The 17,424-nt window shown below is 39.7% G+C and overlaps 2 protein-coding genes across 11 annotated transcripts in view; both read left to right on the top strand.

The window, feature by feature from the left end:
- fbxo43 (F-box protein 43) overlaps positions 1 to 4,725 on the top strand; it is a 60,131-nt gene extending 55,406 nt beyond the window's left edge. For all 4 annotated transcript variants that reach the window (XM_061916547.1, XM_061916550.1, XM_061916546.1 and 1 more), the window contains 5 exons: positions 922 to 1,757; positions 1,830 to 2,588; positions 2,738 to 2,840; positions 3,873 to 4,067; positions 4,177 to 4,725. In XM_061916547.1, coding sequence (XP_061772531.1) covers positions 922 to 1,757; positions 1,830 to 2,588; positions 2,738 to 2,840; positions 3,873 to 4,067; positions 4,177 to 4,425 — 2,142 coding nt within the window. In that variant the 3' untranslated portion in view covers positions 4,426 to 4,725. The remainder of the gene's footprint in view (positions 1 to 921; positions 1,758 to 1,829; positions 2,589 to 2,737; positions 2,841 to 3,872; positions 4,068 to 4,176) is intronic.
- Positions 4,726 to 5,066: 341 nt separating this feature from the next.
- The window catches only part of LOC133562377 (regulator of G-protein signaling 22), a 54,040-nt gene continuing 41,682 nt past the window's right edge, over positions 5,067 to 17,424 (top strand). For 3 of the 7 annotated variants that reach the window (XM_061916540.1, XM_061916542.1, XM_061916539.1), the window contains exons 1-12: positions 5,067 to 5,158; positions 5,245 to 5,273; positions 5,361 to 5,423; positions 5,523 to 5,702; positions 6,703 to 6,788; positions 7,305 to 7,435; positions 11,770 to 12,388; positions 12,509 to 12,670; positions 14,285 to 14,420; positions 14,548 to 14,670; positions 14,806 to 14,907; positions 15,567 to 15,761. In XM_061916540.1, coding sequence (XP_061772524.1) covers positions 5,137 to 5,158; positions 5,245 to 5,273; positions 5,361 to 5,423; positions 5,523 to 5,702; positions 6,703 to 6,788; positions 7,305 to 7,435; positions 11,770 to 12,388; positions 12,509 to 12,670; positions 14,285 to 14,420; positions 14,548 to 14,670; positions 14,806 to 14,907; positions 15,567 to 15,761 — 1,848 coding nt within the window. In that variant the 5' untranslated portion in view covers positions 5,067 to 5,136. Of the gene's footprint in view, positions 5,159 to 5,244; positions 5,278 to 5,360; positions 5,429 to 5,522; positions 5,703 to 6,702; positions 6,789 to 7,304; positions 7,436 to 11,769; positions 12,389 to 12,508; positions 12,671 to 14,284; positions 14,421 to 14,547; positions 14,671 to 14,805; positions 14,908 to 15,566; positions 15,762 to 17,424 lie in introns of all 7 variants that reach the window. The other 4 variants (XM_061916541.1, XM_061916543.1, XM_061916544.1 and 1 more) reach the window with 4 other exon arrangements.

The raw sequence follows: 17,424 nt of genomic DNA, 5'->3' as shown, positions 1-17,424 counted from the left end.
TTTTTACTAAATTATCTGATCATGTTTGCTCTTTGGGCCAGAATTCACACGTCTTACCCTTTTGATATAAACAGAAGTCAGTCAGAGGACCGCAAAGTGTGAACTGGATTCTTGCCAATGTTCTGTCACATACTCACACTTTTTGGATCCAAAATATTCAAACTATTCTCTGGGTCAGGGGTCCCCAACCTTTTCTTTTTCCGAGAGCTACTTTTACAAAATTAAAATGGCAGGGATTTACTCTTTTTTTGTAACATTCCTTTTAATTGCTATTTTAACCTAAACAAAGGGAGTAGCTGTTTTTTTGGGCAGAGGATTAAAATGTTGGTGTCCACAAGTCTATTTGGTATTAATATTGTGTTTTGTTTTTGGATCATCTGCATCTTGTATTTCAGTATGCATTTTTCCTAGTACAGTTTTTGAATCACTATTTGAGCTACCTTGACAAAAAGAGAGGGTTTTGTGTTTATAGTACTGGCAATGTTACATCTGAATTTAATTTAAGAAACCTATCTCCAGTGAATGCATTTTTTGCATGCAATATAGTGGTAATCTGTCATATGTCTGGATTTAACTGTTACAAAATCTCAGAATTTAAGCAAATATTCTTTCAATCTTTGGTAACCTACTCATAATCCGCTGGCAAGATACCGATAGCTCATTTTTATTACCTATTCTGTGATATGTGTTTTATGTTGCACCATTGCACCAAGAAAATATCCTATTTTGTGAACCCGTTCTCAATGGCAATAAAAACGATTCTGATTCTCACAAGCTTTTTTCATTTACTGTTTTGGCTCAACAACAGTTACAGCCATCAAATGCAGTTCAATATATAATAATATTTCTCAAAACCTTCGAGCTGTAATTGTATTTCTCACAAGTCTGAAAATAGTTTGCTTTTCTGTTTGCCATCTGCAGGCCTCTGCGGGAACATCACTGTTTGTTTGTGCAAGCAGGAGCAGGAACACAATGCATTGTACTCCTGAATCCTATGCTTACAATGACAGCTGCAAAGGCCAACAGCACTGTGAGAGTTCTGACAGTGGCTACTCAGGATTCTTTCACAGTCCACAGAGCATCAGTGGGCTCAACCCTTGTAGTGCGTTCACCTTACTGGACTTCAGTGACACACCCAAAGAAAATGCCGCAGTCTGTGTCACACCAGAGGAGAGGAGCAGAGAGTTGGCCCAATGTTTGCGTAAAGATTCTGTTAGGGTACAGCAACCTACCACTCTGAGCTGGTGTGAAACTCCTAAAGTATACAAGAGAGGTGTCTCATTGCGACAGAGACTACCTATGTGCAATGATCAATCAAAAAGTGGCCACACAATAAAATCCCCAAGCACTGCAAAATCCTCCACTGGGTCTGATCATTGGCCTAATGTCTTCTTTGAATCTTTTGACACTGTGCCAGTGCTTTCAAATTCAAGCCAATTAAACTTGGAGCAGGAACTCTCGGGTAGGAAACGTCGTCTTCTCTTTTCTCAAGTGAGAACCTCGACTCTTGAGGATGGCACCCTCCGCTTAGGTCCCTGCAAAAGTTTGGAGAGACGTATTTCACTTATAGAGGATTTCAGTGAGAGCCTTTGTGCCTCTGATGAATTAAATGAAGATGCAGAATGCTTGGGTAAATTCCTGCCTGCCTCATGCAAGGAAAACACTCCATCTCCAATTGGCAACCTGACACGTAGCCTCCATTCCTCCTCTGATGTCCTGTGCACACCATCGTCCACTCAGGGGCCTAAATATGTCAGGTATGCACGCTTTGAATTTTTTTTTCCATATGATGAGTCAAGTAATTAGATAACGTGTCAACCATGCTGCAGGTATCTGTGTGAAGACAGCGGCTTCGGCTCCATCACCCTCGATAAATCCCAGGACTCCTCTGTCGACCACGATGGCTCGTTCCAGGAATTACTGCTTTCTGCGCCGAAAGGAAACGCCGAAACTCCAAATCTGTCCGATGCAAAACGCCGCTCACGTTTGCAACGTCAGCACAGGCTTTCCACTCTTAAGGAAGGGAGCTCACAGTCCGATGAAGACTTGTGTGACAGGAGGCATCAACAAAATCAATGCTGCAGAATAACTTCTAAAGATGACGATGTTTTTATCAAGGCTACCCCTCGCAGAGTTCTTGCTCTTAAACATGTCAACACTTCCTCGAATGAGCTGGCTTCTGCTAAACAAGGTTGTGCCACTCCGCAAATTCCTCTAAGAACCACCGTTAACGAACTCGATAACGAGCCTCCTTTCCATGCCATCTCTGTGAATTCGGAAGTAACTCCTCTCAAGACAACTGCAGCCAATCTTTCGTTGACACCCGCTTTGCAGATGGTGCATAGTTTGTGCCAGCAGAGGGCTCAAATGCTTGCCGGCCAAAGTCCAAGTCTGAAAGAGCAGCTAAGAATCACAGCAGCTCTCGTCAAGACCCCTGTGGTGTGCAGGACAACTATGCCACTGTCAGGGTTGATTGGCCGGAAGATGGGCCTGGGAAAAGTAGACATATTGACTGAGCTTTGGAAGAGGAACCTCAGGCACATCCTGACTGTCATTCTCAGCCACCTGTCTGCTGCGTGTATCTACAGGTCAGCATGTCTTCCTATTAATAGTCACCTCGGCCATCATTTCTTCCACCCTGAAATGTTGGTGTGTTTTCCCCCAAGATATACAAATGGCTGAGGTAGATAATCAAAAGCCTGTCTTATTGTCCTAAACATGTGTTTATTTTTTTCAGTTGTGACCATGTTTGCAAAGACTGGAATGAAATAATTCAGAAGGACAAACGAGCTGTCTTGAGAATAGAGATTCACAGAAGTGAAGTAGAAGCTGCTCGAGAGGTAGAGGCAGAATCAAACACACAATGTACCTCCACCACGTAGGTTGTCTGTACAGTAGATATAAGCCAGACCAGACCCACTTAATTTTTGAACAGATTGAATTTTGTACATATATTGGCTGCACAGGTTTATAAGCCACAGGTGTACTTATTGAAACATACACACAGCGTTTGTGTTTATTCACAAATTTACCAAGATACTGTGCCTGTAATCGGATAGCGCTGTTTTCGTCATCCTGCGCACTGGAGTTGTTTTCTTCAGGGTCGGGATTACTTCGTCCAGTGTTTTCTCAGCTTCATTTTCACTTTCATTTTTGACTCGAGGCATGTAGCATCTGGGCCTGTGCCGAAAATATACGTTCCGCTTGACGGATGTTCCATTTTTCTTGCCAGGTCGATTACTTTCGGCTTTTGGGGTGTGTTTTATGATGCATTTTGTCGCGTCATGGTGAGGGGGAGTGCATATTGCGCTAAATGGCTGACTGAATTATTGTGTGAGTGCGTTTGATTTAAAGAGAACAATTTCACCGGTCCACGGTGACCCGTTTGGCGATTTTTATTGGTCTGATTTGACTAGGCTAAATGTATTATTGGCATGTGAATATCGTTAATCCCGGAGAAAATTGTTAAATTAGCTGCAGAATTGAATAAAGTGCATGGTTCAAAGGGTTGGAATAAAATAGTGGTTTATTAACCGGAAATGACCATAGTTTTTAGAGGAGGATCCCGCAAAAAATATAACTCCAGCAGTGGAGTGAGGCATGACCTTATAAAATAAGGGATCAGGATGAAATAGTTAGGAATTAGTTATTGCTTTTAATTAATTACTTTATCAACCTTCAACATTTTTTTTTTTTGCAGTAAATTTATGTTGCTGTCAAAATGATTGCATGATTGCGCAAATACAAATTATTATAATAATAAAAATTATGATTTTGTCCTTGGCAGAGGTCTATATTTGTGTTTAACAACCCAGAAGCAGTCCAACAGGAATCTTCTGTCCTAATTGCTATTTTCGTTTTGTGACTTTCAGATGGGTGGCACTGTCCTTGTAGCTGACACAGAAACCCGGCTGGCTCTTAATAAAAGGTCCGTTCTTAAGACCGTCCAGGCCCAGTCCAGAACCTCTAGCTACTCCACCCCGCAGTCTGGAAATCGCACATTAACTCCTTTACAATCCAGCACTTTATCTTTGGGAAGCAGCAGCAAACAGGACAAGTTTATAGAGGCAAGTTTAGAATTTTTAGACAATTTTTAATAAAACGAGCAGGTATACATAAAGTAGGCATGTGCATTCAAAAATGGTGGTCATTGTTAAATGATCCATAACTTTTCAGGTTGCCAAAACCCTCTTCAGTGATGAATGCCTCAGACACTGCCCTTGCTGTCAGCATCCTGCAAAATGTCATACTGTGAAAGGTGAAGGTGTTTGCACCAAAACTGACTGTTCTTTCAGGTTTTGCATGGCCTGCTTGTGCGCTTTTCATGGCTCCAAAGAATGTGGCAGCAAAACTACAAGACGTCGCAAGAAGGACATATTACTTCCAGGAAGTGCCGAAAGCAAACGAAATATTAGGAGATTATGACCAGGCAACGATTCGATATTCTAGCTGCCACGCAGGTTATTTTATAAATATACCATTGACACATTACATAGTTAGGGCTTCTTGTAGACCTTACATGAATGCCTCTTCTGTGCGTGTCACTGTCTGTGCGTAAGTGTAACTTTTTTCTATCCAAATCTCGTTTTTATTCATTGATGTGGTAAAGTATCGCCATCAAATGACTATCTCGTAGTTCAGTGGTTGATTTACTTTTACATTTCTATTGTTAATGTGTTTTGATATTTTCAGAAAAGTTTTAAATAAATTTGACTTTTTTATAAACAGTGTGTGTATATATAACATGCCTCCTCCTTTGCAGCTCTATTATTGCTCTCCCAGTATCTGGAAATACACTTGTTTGGTGACATCTAGTGGTCTTTTACCGCCAAAGTAATTTTTTTTGCTCTGACTTGAAATTAGAACAATTTGTATTGATCCTAGAGGCTGCATTTGGTCGACTTTTCACAATCTCCAATGACTGATAATCTGATAAGAGTATGCCACATAATAGATACGAGACTAAAGGCCTTTTTCCAAACCTTCCTCTTCGGTCTTGTTAAATTTTAATCACCAACCCCCACCCATGTTTAAAAAGAGTCCACTTCCATAGCAACCTGCTCTGTGTAATAACAGGTTTTGTGAGTGGATTTCCCTTCATCAGGGCATTAGGAATGTGGCTTTGAGGAGTAAAACATGACTGGTGCAATTTCCACCGGTGAGTTTTGCTTTTTCGAAGCTTTACTTTTGCAGTTAGTTAATTTGTTTAAACTTGTTCTTTTTTTTTTTTTTTTTTTTTTACAGAGTTTCCCCAACTTACTCTTGCCAATTTTGTAGGTACAAGTTTTTGTAATTTAATTTAACAGGGTCCTTATATGGTTATATACTGCATATGTTAATGCATTTTTACTTTCATACAGGAGGACTTCCTGACCTCTGATGATCTCTTTGTTCATGCGTTCAACACATTTTTAAGTCTGCCGGTAAAGTAAGATTCATCAGTCATTGCAACATTTATTTTGAAAAAAAGTAAATAATTCAACTCCCTTCATTTATTTCATTGTTTGGCCTATTGTTAACAGTCTTTCCCGCAGGCTTTGCTGTACAATCAGGAAACTGAGCAGTTTGAAGTGGTCAGCAGAGCAGCTGAGTTCAAAATCAACACAATCAGAACAGCACTTGAACACAGAAAATCACAACTTGTCACCAATGACCCCACGAAAAAAACAACTCCAGTTGTCGACAACCATTACACTGTCTCTGTAAGTACACAAAATCTTTCATATTTATTTCAGATACGAATGTAGTTAATTTGATTTATTTTAATATTTAGTTTCTTTTTAAACCGATTAATCACACTTTTGAATTTGTTTTAATCACTGTCATTATTCACATAAATTAAATCCCCTTAAAAAATTTTTTGGGGGGCTCCAATGCATGTGTGAGATTGCTTGACAATCTTTATTTTATGTTTTACTAAAATGCATGTATTTTATTTGCTCAAAACTTGGTAACAGTTTTGTCTAAAAACCTGTTGAGGTTTATTTTGGAGTGAACTTTTCCAGCAAGCACACCATCACTCATCTTTGCACTTATGGATCACTGACCGAATAACAACCCACACTACTTTTCAGATGACCATTCACGGTAAGTTGAAGGAGCATGTACGGTCAAAATAAATTACATTATTGAACTTTAGATATGCATGGGTAAACTTCTATTTTGGTTGTGTAGATCACAATACATTTTTCTCTACAAGACCCTGGTTTCTAATTACGAGGACATCATACTGCCACTCTGTGGTGGAGAAAGAGTACACCACATAACACGTTGGATGCATGCATCCATCCATCCATTTCTACCGCTTGTCCCTTTCGGGGTTGCGGGGGTTGGTGGAGCCTCTTAACTGCATTCGGGTGGAAGGCAGTTTACACCCTGGACAAGTCGCCACCTCATCACAAGGCCAACACGGACAGATGGACAACATTCACACTCACATTCATTCACTAGGGACCATTTGGTGTTGCCAATCTACTTATCCCCAAGTGCATGTCTTTGGATTCAAGATGGCCAAGAAGAAAAAACACAACAGATAGTTCAGATGGCAGCTTTGTTTAGTTTTTATGTTCATTGGATTCCAAAAAGCCTAGATAAACTAAAACTGAATGCCATACAAGAGGTTGGGTCTTAAGAGGCTACTGCGATAATTATTTGGAATGAATTACGTGACAATCCTAAAAGGCATTTTGTATCTTGTTGTAGTGCCTGGACCGACAACAGGGAATTCGGTGGATCAAAAAGAAGAAACTGCCATATTTCCTTCAAAGTAGTTGCTACCATGAGTACAGGTACACTGTAGACATTGTTACTGTATAAACACATCAACACTACTATTTACATAGGGCCCTGTTCTCCCATGTGCTTAAGTGAAAAAGCACATTTTAATCTACATGACACATGTACACATAAATATCACTGATTGGATGGATCTTGCCTTTTCAAATGTATCTTTTTCTTGGATTTCGATGACATTCCCAAGCTGTAGGAAAAATCATGATCTCCAATTATTACACATTCAAAATTACTAGCTTCATTCCATTTGGGCCTCGCTTACGTGAAGTGGGCATGTCTGCAGGTTAGATGAGAGGATATGAATAATATAAACTTGCGTAACCTAAAGCGTGTGAAAAAACACTAAGCGCAAACGGGAGAATAAGTCCCATAGAGTTGAATAACTTACCGTTGCTGTTATTCTTCTTATAATCTGCTGAAAATCACCTCCTTTAGAGTGACATTTTGAAATTCATGTAATGTTGATTCATTGTATGTTTGGGTAAATGTTTTTGTTTTTTTCTGATTTGCAGATTAGCCAAGTTGTTGTTCCAGGGGGTACGTGATGTAAATTACCACAGGAGAATATGCAGCTCTTGTCTATCCACCCGATCCCCCACACACTGCGACAAAGGAAATAACAATGCCTTAAATCTACATGGAGGTACACATTTATTTTATGATTTCACATTTGCCAGTCTACACATGTTAACTTGGAAACACGCACATGATATGAAATGTAAGAAGTGTGCGAAAGTTGTTCTTACTTGGGGCGCCAGTGAAGCTAGAACCACTACAGTATACATGCTAAAGGCTTCCCAAATCCTAGTAAGTGAAGTGATTAAAATATAAATTTGGCCAAGAGATGCATGTATTGAATAAATATCCTTATATCCAAACGTCCCTTGCCACAGCGTTTCAAATATTGCTTCTTTAAAAAAAAAAAAAAAAAAAAATATATATATATATATATATATATATATATATATATATATATATATATATATATCTTTGGATTATCCGTAGAATAGTGCTCGATACCGTGGTAGAGCGCAATATGTAGGTGTGGGAAAAAATCACAAGACTACTTCATCTCTATAGATCTGTTTCATGAGGGGTTCCCTCAATCATCAGGAGATTGATGATTGAGGGAACCCCCTCATGAAACAGATCTGTAGAGATGAAGTAGTCTTGTGATTTTTTCCCACACCTACATATATATATATATATATATATATATATATATATATATATATATATATATATATATATATATATATATATATATATATATATATATATATATATATATATATATTATACAGCAGTTTTGCCCTAAAGTGTGTATTTTTAAACACTAATGAACTAAAATGATCAATAGTGGTATTTACAAAAAGATGAGAATAAGACAGTCAGAGCTCACTGTTCCCTATTGGGGTTAGTGATTGGCTCAGCCCCAGACAGCATTGCTATATTGAATTAAAAGGCCTTTTAGGCGTTTGTGATTAAGGGTTGTATAAATAAACTTCGACTAATTGAAAAGAGTCTGAAGGTGGCTAAAGGGTGTTGTTCATAATGTTAACATATATGTTTTTAGAAGGTAGTGAACAATTTTTAGGAATCTTTGGGCACCTAGCGTATTCAATTCTGATTCTTTGGGTGACAATTCGATTGAAAATCGATTCTCAATTTAACATGATTCTTGTAATAAATTTTTTGGTCAATAAATTGATAATAAAACCTTGTCAAAATCTGTTACAGGTTATGAAAGTTATTGGCTTCTGATGTACGAATTAGCCTATAAAACATGTACCAGTGCGTGCGTGGGTATGTATATGGGCTGTCAAAGTAACACGTTAACTGTAAATTTCAATAACGGCACACATTTTTTTTTTAACGGCTGATTAACGCATATACTTCCTTTTTGACCCTCCTGCCGTGTCGTAGCGGGGTAACTTGGCTGCAGTTCACTTGTTACTGAAGAGTCACTAGTGAGCAGAAATGGCTAAAGAAAAGGGCACATCATGTAAATATCAAGTTCAAAGCCATATCAAGTTGTTCTCCGGACAAGAAAGACCATTTTTCGCCTTATTCTTTTTTTTTTCTGTCACGACAAACTGAGGTTTTTTGTGTTGGTGCACTAATTGTAAGTGTATCTTGTGTTTTTCATGTTTTAATAAAAAAAAATTGAATAAATAATAACAAAAAATTATTCTGCGGCCCGGTACCAATCGAGCGTACACTTATTAATCAATCAATCAATCAATGTTTATTTATATAGCCCTAAATCACAAGTGTCTCAAAGGATGATAAATAAATTATACTGTGGCTAATTTTGAGTTAACTATGAACAATGCGATTGATCTGTTAAATATTTTAAAGTGTTTGACAGCCCTAGGTATATGTATTTATGTACACACACATTCTTTATATACATGTTTTGTGTGTTTTTGTGTTTTTCCATTTTATTAATGCATCCCGAAAGTATTCAGTGCCTTATTTTTTTCCCATTTTTATGTTACAGCCTTACACCAAAGTGGAATACATTTATTTTTGTCTTCAAAATTCCACAGACAACACCTCATAATGACAACGTGAACATTTTTTTTTTAATTGCAAAGTTATTAAAAAAAAAAAAATCACCTGTCCTAAGTATTCCCAGCATTTGCTCAATACTTGGTTGCAGTTTTTGCAGCAAATGCAGTCTGATACCACAAGCTTGGCACAACTATTTTTGGGAAGTTTAAAATTTTTTGGCAGCACCTCTTATGCTCCATCAGTTTGGATGGGAAGCATTGCTTTTCATCCAGGTTATGTCTGTACATTGCTGCATTCATCTTTCCCTCTATCCTGACCAGTCTTCTAGTCCCATCCCCACAGCATGATGCTGCCACCACCATGATTCACTGCAGGGATGGTTATTGGCCTGGTTATGAGCGGTGCCTGGTTTCCTCAACACATGATGCTTGGCTTTCACGCCAATCAGTTCAATCTTTGAATCATCAGACCAGAAAATGTTGTTTTTTATGGTCAGAGTCTGAGTAGTGATTTTAGTAAAGAAACCTTTTCTTTTACTAAGAAATGTTTTGCGTCTGGCCATTATATCATGCAGGCCTTATTGGTGGATTGCTGCAGAGATGGTTGTCTTTCTGGATTAAGGAATGCTGTATCTCTGACAGGGTCACCTTCTTGACTAGACTAAGATGAATGCAGCAATGTACGGAGACATTCTGGATGAAAAGCAACACTTCCTATCCAATCTAGTGGAGCTTGAGAGGTGCTGCAAAAAGAAATGGGCAAAACTGTCCAATGATAGGTGTGTCAAGCCTGTGGCATGGTATTCAAAACGACTTGAGACTGTAAAGGTGCATCAGCAAAGGCTGTAGAAAAGGCTGTGATCTTTTAAAAAAGAAAATGTTTTAGTATTTTTTTTTTAAAATATATTTATTTAAAAAAACTGTTTATATTGTCTGTATAAATTTGAGGATGAAACTTATTGTATTTTGGAATAAAGCTGTAACATAAAATGTGGAAAAAGTGAAGCACAGTGAGCACTTTCCAGATGCACTGTATATTTACAAACCTCCCAGTATGTTAATCCGTCTATTAGATCCCAGTTTTACATTACACTCCATTGTCCTGAGCAAGACACTTCACCCTTGCTCCTGATGGGTGCTGGTTAGCGCCTTGCATGGCAGCTCCCTCCATCAGTGTGTGAATGTGGAAGTAGTGTCAAAGCGCTTTGAGTACCTTGAAGGTAGAAAAGCGCTATACAAGTACAACCCATTTATTATTTATTTATATACCTTTACAAAGCAATGAAGAGGACATACAAATGCAATACATAATTCTTGATTGATTCCATGGCGACTTGTCCAGGGTGTACCCTGCCTTCCGCCCGATTGTAGCTGAGATAGGCGCCAGCGCCCCCCGCGACCCCGAAAGGGAATAAGCGGTAGGAAATGGATGGATGGATGGATTCCCTGGTGAAAAAAAATAAAAACCCTTTGATCCTCAAAGTATGAATAGATAAAAAAATCAAATTTAAAAATGTTTTGGAGGTGAATACGTTTTTTTTCATCCATCCATAAATTTTCTTCCGCTTATCTGAGGTCAGGTCGCGGGGGCAGCACCATAAGCAGGGAAGCCCAGACGTTCCTCTACCCAACCACTTCGTCCAGCTCCTCCCAGGGGATCCTGAGGCGTTCCGTGTCTTCCCCATGGCCTCCTACCGGTCATACGGGCCCAAAACACCTCCCCAGGCATTCGGGTGGCATCCTGACCAGATGCCCGAACCCCCTCATCTGGCTCCTCTCGATCCGTTTTTTTGAGGACCCCAAATAATTAATAATTCATAATCCACTGAAATTAATTTATTGTGATTATATCCATAACCAATTGACAGCGTTAAATGAGGGATTACTGTATGGCAAATTAGTGTTTAGGCTAATGGACTAAGGTACAAAAAACATATTTAAAAAAAGATTATCCCACTAATACAAGTACAGAGATTGGGAAAAAAATTGACTTTAAGATTTATTCATTATTCCCCTTGAATAATAATATAGAGTGATATTTTATGAATAGGGGCTTCACGGTGGCAGAGGGGTTAGTGCGTCTGCCTCACAATACTAAGGTCCTGCAGTCCTGGGTTCAAATCCAGGCTCGGGATCTTTCTGTGCAGAGTTTGCATGTTCTCCCCGTGAATGCGTGGGTTCCCTCCGGGTACTCCGGCTTCCTCCCACTTCCAAAGACATGCACCTGGGGATAGGTTGATTGGCAACACTAAATTGGCCCTAGTGTTTGAATGTGAGTGTGAATGTTGTCTGTCTATCTGTGTTGGCCCTGTGATGAGCTGGCGACTTGTCCAGGGTGTACCCCGCCTTCCGCCCGATTGTAGCTGAGATAGGCGCCAGCGCCCCCCGCCACCCCAAAAGGGAATAAGCGGTAGAAAATGGATGGATGGATTTTATGAATACCTCTATTTTTTTGCTCCAGGTTGTGTGAGAATACATCAGCCTGTGTCCTTTGAGCAGAGCAGACAAATCTACACGCACTGCAGTGAATCGTCCAGATGTTCCTCCAGATTCTCCAAATACTCTTTCACTTGCTCTTTCTCCTCCACCTCAAACCTGAAATGTGCTGCTGGCACTGACATCTCAGAACCCTCAGCCTCATCTGGAGAGAAGCCACTTGAGGATTCCCTGGCTGCTGAAGTTGTTCAACATGTGATTGAAGATGCTGTATACATGTTGACTGCACAGAGCCAAGCAAACACAACTCACCCTTCCCAGAATGCCAATACAAATAGATGTTGCAAGTGCAAAGGTGGGTTAGAAGATGAGAAGAAGAAGAAAGAAAACTTCCAAGAATGCCAAAAATGGAGTGGTGACAAAATACAGCTTGAATGTGATAAGACAATGTCTGAGAGGAGTTGGAGCAGAGAATGGGAAACTGTCTTTGATGTTTGCTGCCATGGTACCTGTTGCCAAGGCAACAAACCTGCCATTGATGGCTTAAAGGAGTTTTTGCAAGGCACACCAGGAGGCAAGTTGTTAAATCTGTGGTTTGACATAGAGAGACTGAAAACAATAACAAACTCAGAGCGCAAGAACAGGTGATTATGTCATTGCCATTATCTTAGTCTGTTCAGTAATCATACACTGTATACTGTGTACTCACTGTACAAGGAGATTGATTGTGAAAAAATGACCTTTACTTTGGTTTGTGCTTTTAGCTTTTTGGCCGTAATGAGAAGCCGCTATCTCCTAAGCGGCAGTCAGAACTGTCTGAACAGGGAGCAGCTCTGCACGCTGTGGCTATCTACCTCCGTCTGCTGGACAGAAGAGAACATGCGTGCCATTCAGCCTAACCTCACAGAGTCACTCATCTCCTACTGGTCACATTTTAACCATTCAGATTTTTCTATTCTCCCTGATGATATTGCTCCTATGCAACATTAACAATACTTGATTGGATTCACTGTGTAAAGTCACTTTCCATTAATTAAAAAAAAAAAAAAAAGTTAATTTCAATGAAGTGCATGTTATATATATATACTGATTTGAGGGGGATTGTAAGATGCCATACATAGAACATAAAACAAGCAACAATGGTTCTCATGAGGAAGGGGGAATTGTGCATTGTTAAATGTGCCACTTAATGAAAAGCTATCACAGTAATTATTACAGTAATCCCTCATTCATATTGCCATTTCTGGTTTCCGTCATGGCCTCAATAAATTAATTTCCGCAAAGGACTCCATTAGAAATTGAATATTTTCATAGCTATAACATACACCTGTTTACTACCTTCTTAATACATACATCTACAACTCTCTAGACTACAAATAACACCCTTTAATGACTTTTGCACTTTTTTTAGTCCAATATAGCAATGCTGCTTGCAGGTTGAACCAATCAGTGGCCACAATACTGAACAATGTGCTCTTATTGGTTTAGTCTCATCTAGTGGCCAATACTACTGTCCATCCATCTATCCTCCTCCCGCTTATCCGAGGTCTGGTCACGGGTGCAGCTGCCCAAGCAGAAAACCTCAGACTTCACTGTCCCCCAGCCACTTCATCCATCTCCTCCCGGGGTATCCTGAGTCGTTCCCAGGCCAGCTGGGAGATAGGAGCTGAGCCTCAATTAACCGGTCGATCTATGTTACCATTCTCACTTATAGTCATGAACTTTGACTTATGACTAAAAGGTAAAGATCACAAGCAACCGAAATGAATTCTGTCCATCCGGTGGTGGGGCTCTCCATTAGAGATAGGGTGAGAAGCTCTGTCATTCGGGAGGAGCTCAAAGTAAAGCCGCTGCTCTTACACATCGAGAGGAGCCAGATGAGGTGGTCCGGGCATCTGGTCAGGATGCCCCCTGGACACCTCCCTGGGCAGGTGTTTAAGGCACGTACGACCGGTAGGAGGCTACGGGCAAGACCCAAAACACTTTGGGGGAGACTATGTCTCCTGGCTTGCCCGGGAATGCCTCGGGATCCCTAGGAAGGAGATGGATGAATTGGCTGGGGAGAGGAAAGTCTGGGCTTCTCTGCTTAGGAAGCATCCCCCGCCACACAACCTCGTATAAGCGAAAGAAGATGGATGGATTGATTGGATGTATTTTTTTACCAGTAAGTGAGGCAGGGAATATTTGCCACTTTCCCCCGAATACAGTACATAACGCCTTTCTAGACAACCTGCATTAAACTACATTTCACGGGCAAACTGTATTTGTAATATTACAGAATCATCAGCCAGTTATGACATGTTTGCAAAAAAACCAAATAAGATCAGGCCTTAATTTAAAAAGAGTTCACGTTATACGGAGTAGTTTGTCTTAATATATGTTTGGCTGTAGTACATACACCTTTGTGATGCAGTTTAAACCCCTAAACGCAACATCCACAATATATCTATTTAATCTGTGTTCATGGACATTTTTGTAACATGTTGGATTGGTTATTGTATTGGATTACATTTATAAGTCTTTCCTTCTTTCCCCCACAGGTTTCCTCGCTACTGTACATCCGTATATGTCCAAAAAGACATGTGTGTCAGCCCTCTTTCTGCCTTAATGACCCCCGCTTCACTCTGCCCAGACAGCTTTCTGCATGGCGGATCCTTGCATACTGTTCACACACCTGTAAGTGCATGAGGGTATACGTTTGTCCTCCTGAAGGAATGTAGAAACTGAGACCAAAATAATCTTACAAAATTATTAGTATATAACATGAACTTTGTTTTCGTTTTCTTTTTACTTCTACGAACAGTCTATATGTGGCAAAAGCCAATCAGAAGACTGCAAAATAAAGGAAAAGATGCTGCAGGCGCTGTTTGTCGACTCTCATTCTGGCTCATACTTCACACACTTCTGTGAGCAGTCTGGAAACCAGGTATAAGTAATACGACATACCTGCTTGTACTCCAGAGAGTAATGCGCATTGAAACTAAATGTACACGTTTCAATGTTCATTTTATGTTTTAATGGGCACTTTCAAACGCTCATTATTACTTTCTTTCATCCAAAGATGTGGGAAAATACCGTTTACTTTTGGATTGACCTCCAGCACTATCATGAGCTCTTCTACCAGGATGGATTGGATCCTTACAGAGTGCAGAGAGTGGCTCAGGTACACAAACATCATACTGCATCAATACATAGACTTATTTACTTTTATTGCCTGAACCAAAAAATGTGTAGCATAATACAATGTTGTTGTACTTTTTCATGTTTTTCCTTCAAATTTCTTGTACTAGTTCATACGTATAATTGTACAACTGTATATACTATCCACATTTTTACATAGCAATTATGATGCTTTTCTTTCTTTGTTGTGACATCAAATGTTTGTGTGGCAGATTTTCAGGCGGTGACTAATGAAATCTAATTAACTGTCAGGCTAATTGTTCTGTTGTTATGGCAATGGTCTTTGCGGACTGTGTAATTTAATCACCCTCTCTAATAAACATCAAATATTTGGAAAGAAAAACTAAGCTATTTAAGGGCGGTTTAGCTCAGTTGGTAGAGTGGCCGTGCCAGCGACTTGAGGGTTGCAGGTTCATTTCCCGCTTCTGCCAACCTAGTCACTAACGTTGTGTCCTTGGGCAAGACACTTTACCCACCTGCTTCCAGTGCCACCCACACTGGTTTGATTGTAACTTAGATATTGGGTTTCACTATGTAAAGTGCTTTGAGTCACTAGAGAAAAAGCGCTATATAAATATAATTCACTTCACTTCACTTATTTGAAGTTTTTAGCAATAACTTCTCTCATCTCCTTTTTGTCAGCTCCTGTACTCCAAATATCTCCTCAGCTCTGCCAGGAGGAGCATTGGCGTGACAGAGGAGGTCAGGAGGGAGGTGTACGGCGCGATGATGCCGGCTTTTGAAGAACTCTTTGATAAAGTGGAGGACCACGCCTTGAACATTCTCATGGAGGCATGGACAGAGCTGGTTGACCAGGACCAAGATTCCTTCCTGCAGGTGAGAACGGGTCACGCCACTTTCCACCTGTATTATGTGCAAATGCCTCATCTCGACAATTACTTATATCATCTGTGGTGGTCAAAGTCAGGCCAGGGGGTTATTTGCAGCCAACAGCTTATTTTTAGTGTCCCGCGCAGAGATTGGTACTCAAACTGGCTAACGTAATAGGGAGCCATGCTGATGTAAAAAGTAGTAAAAAAAAACAAAACGCATTTTGATGCAAAAAAAATGTAGACTCAGCCACATGCAACAAGTGCTTGAAGGTGATATTAACGTCACAGAAAGTCGGACGCTCTTTTTAAACTTTATTGCCAACCTTAACATAGTCTACACCAGTGGTTCTCAAATGGGGGTCCGCGTACCCCTGGGGTTACTTGAAGGTATGCCAAGGGGTACGTGAGATTTTTTAAAAATGATTTTAAAATGGCAACAATTCAAAAATCCTTTATAAATATATTTATCGAATAATACTTCAACAAAATATGAATGTAACTTCATAAACTGTGAAAAAAATACAATGCAATATTCAATGTTGATAGCTAGATTTTTTGAGGATCTGTTCCATAAATATTGATGTTAAAGATTTCTTTTTTTGTGAAGAAATGTTTAGAATTAAGTTCATGAATCCTAATGGCTCTTTATTACAATCCCCAAAGAGGGCTCTTTAAACTGATGATTACTAGTGTAGGAATCTTTATTTATAATTGATTTACTTCTTTATTTTTTATCAAGTTTTTAGTTGTTTTTATATCTTTTTTTCCAAATAGTTCAAAATAGACCACTAATAAATGAGCAATATTTTGCACTGTTACACAATTTGATAATTTAGAAACTGATGACATAGTGCTGTATTTTACTTCTTTATCTTTTTTTTTCAACCTGAAATGCTTTGCTCTGATTAGGGGGTACTTGAATTAAAAACATGTGCACAGGGGGTAGATCACTGAAAAAAGGTTGAGAACCACTGGTCTACACCATGGGTGCCCAAATTTTTTCTGCAGGCGAGCTACTTTTCACTTGACCAAGTCGAGGGGATAAATCCATCCATCCATTTTCTACCGCTTATGGGTTGTACTTGTATAGCGCTTTTCTACCTTCAAGGTACTCAAAGCGCTTTGACACTACTTCCACATTTACACACACATTCACACACTGATGGAGGGAGCTGCCATGCAAGGCGCTAACCAGCACCCATCAGGAGCAAGGGTGAAGTGTCTTGCTCAGGACACAACGGACGTGACGAAGTTGGTACTAGGTGGGGATTGAACCAGGGACCCTCGGGTTCCGTACGGCCACTCTTCCACTGCACCACGCCGTCCCATCTCCATCTCATTTTTATATAGACTTTTTTGTTAACAAGGGAAAGGTGTTTGATAATAATACAAGCATGTTTAACACGTATAGATTCCTTTCTTTCATGAAGACAAGAATATAAATTGGAGTATTACCTGATTCTAATGACTTGCATTGATTGGAATCAGACAGTAGTGCTGATAACGTCCACATTTTCAAATGGATGACAAAAAAGTGCTCCTTTCTGTCGGATACCACATGAGAGTGGTTAGTTTTTGGCATCTTATTTGTCTAGCTTCCATACTCGTTTTTATAAACTTTACAAGAAGTACAATGGCGGCAAACTATGTGCACGCCAGTTTCTTTG

Source organism: Nerophis ophidion, linkage group LG11 (assembly GCF_033978795.1).
Source record: "Nerophis ophidion isolate RoL-2023_Sa linkage group LG11, RoL_Noph_v1.0, whole genome shotgun sequence".
NCBI classification, from domain to species: Eukaryota; Metazoa; Chordata; class Actinopteri; order Syngnathiformes; family Syngnathidae; genus Nerophis; species Nerophis ophidion.
The sequence above is the reverse complement of the archived record's forward strand: the minus strand, read 5'-3'. Positions and strand labels throughout refer to the sequence as shown.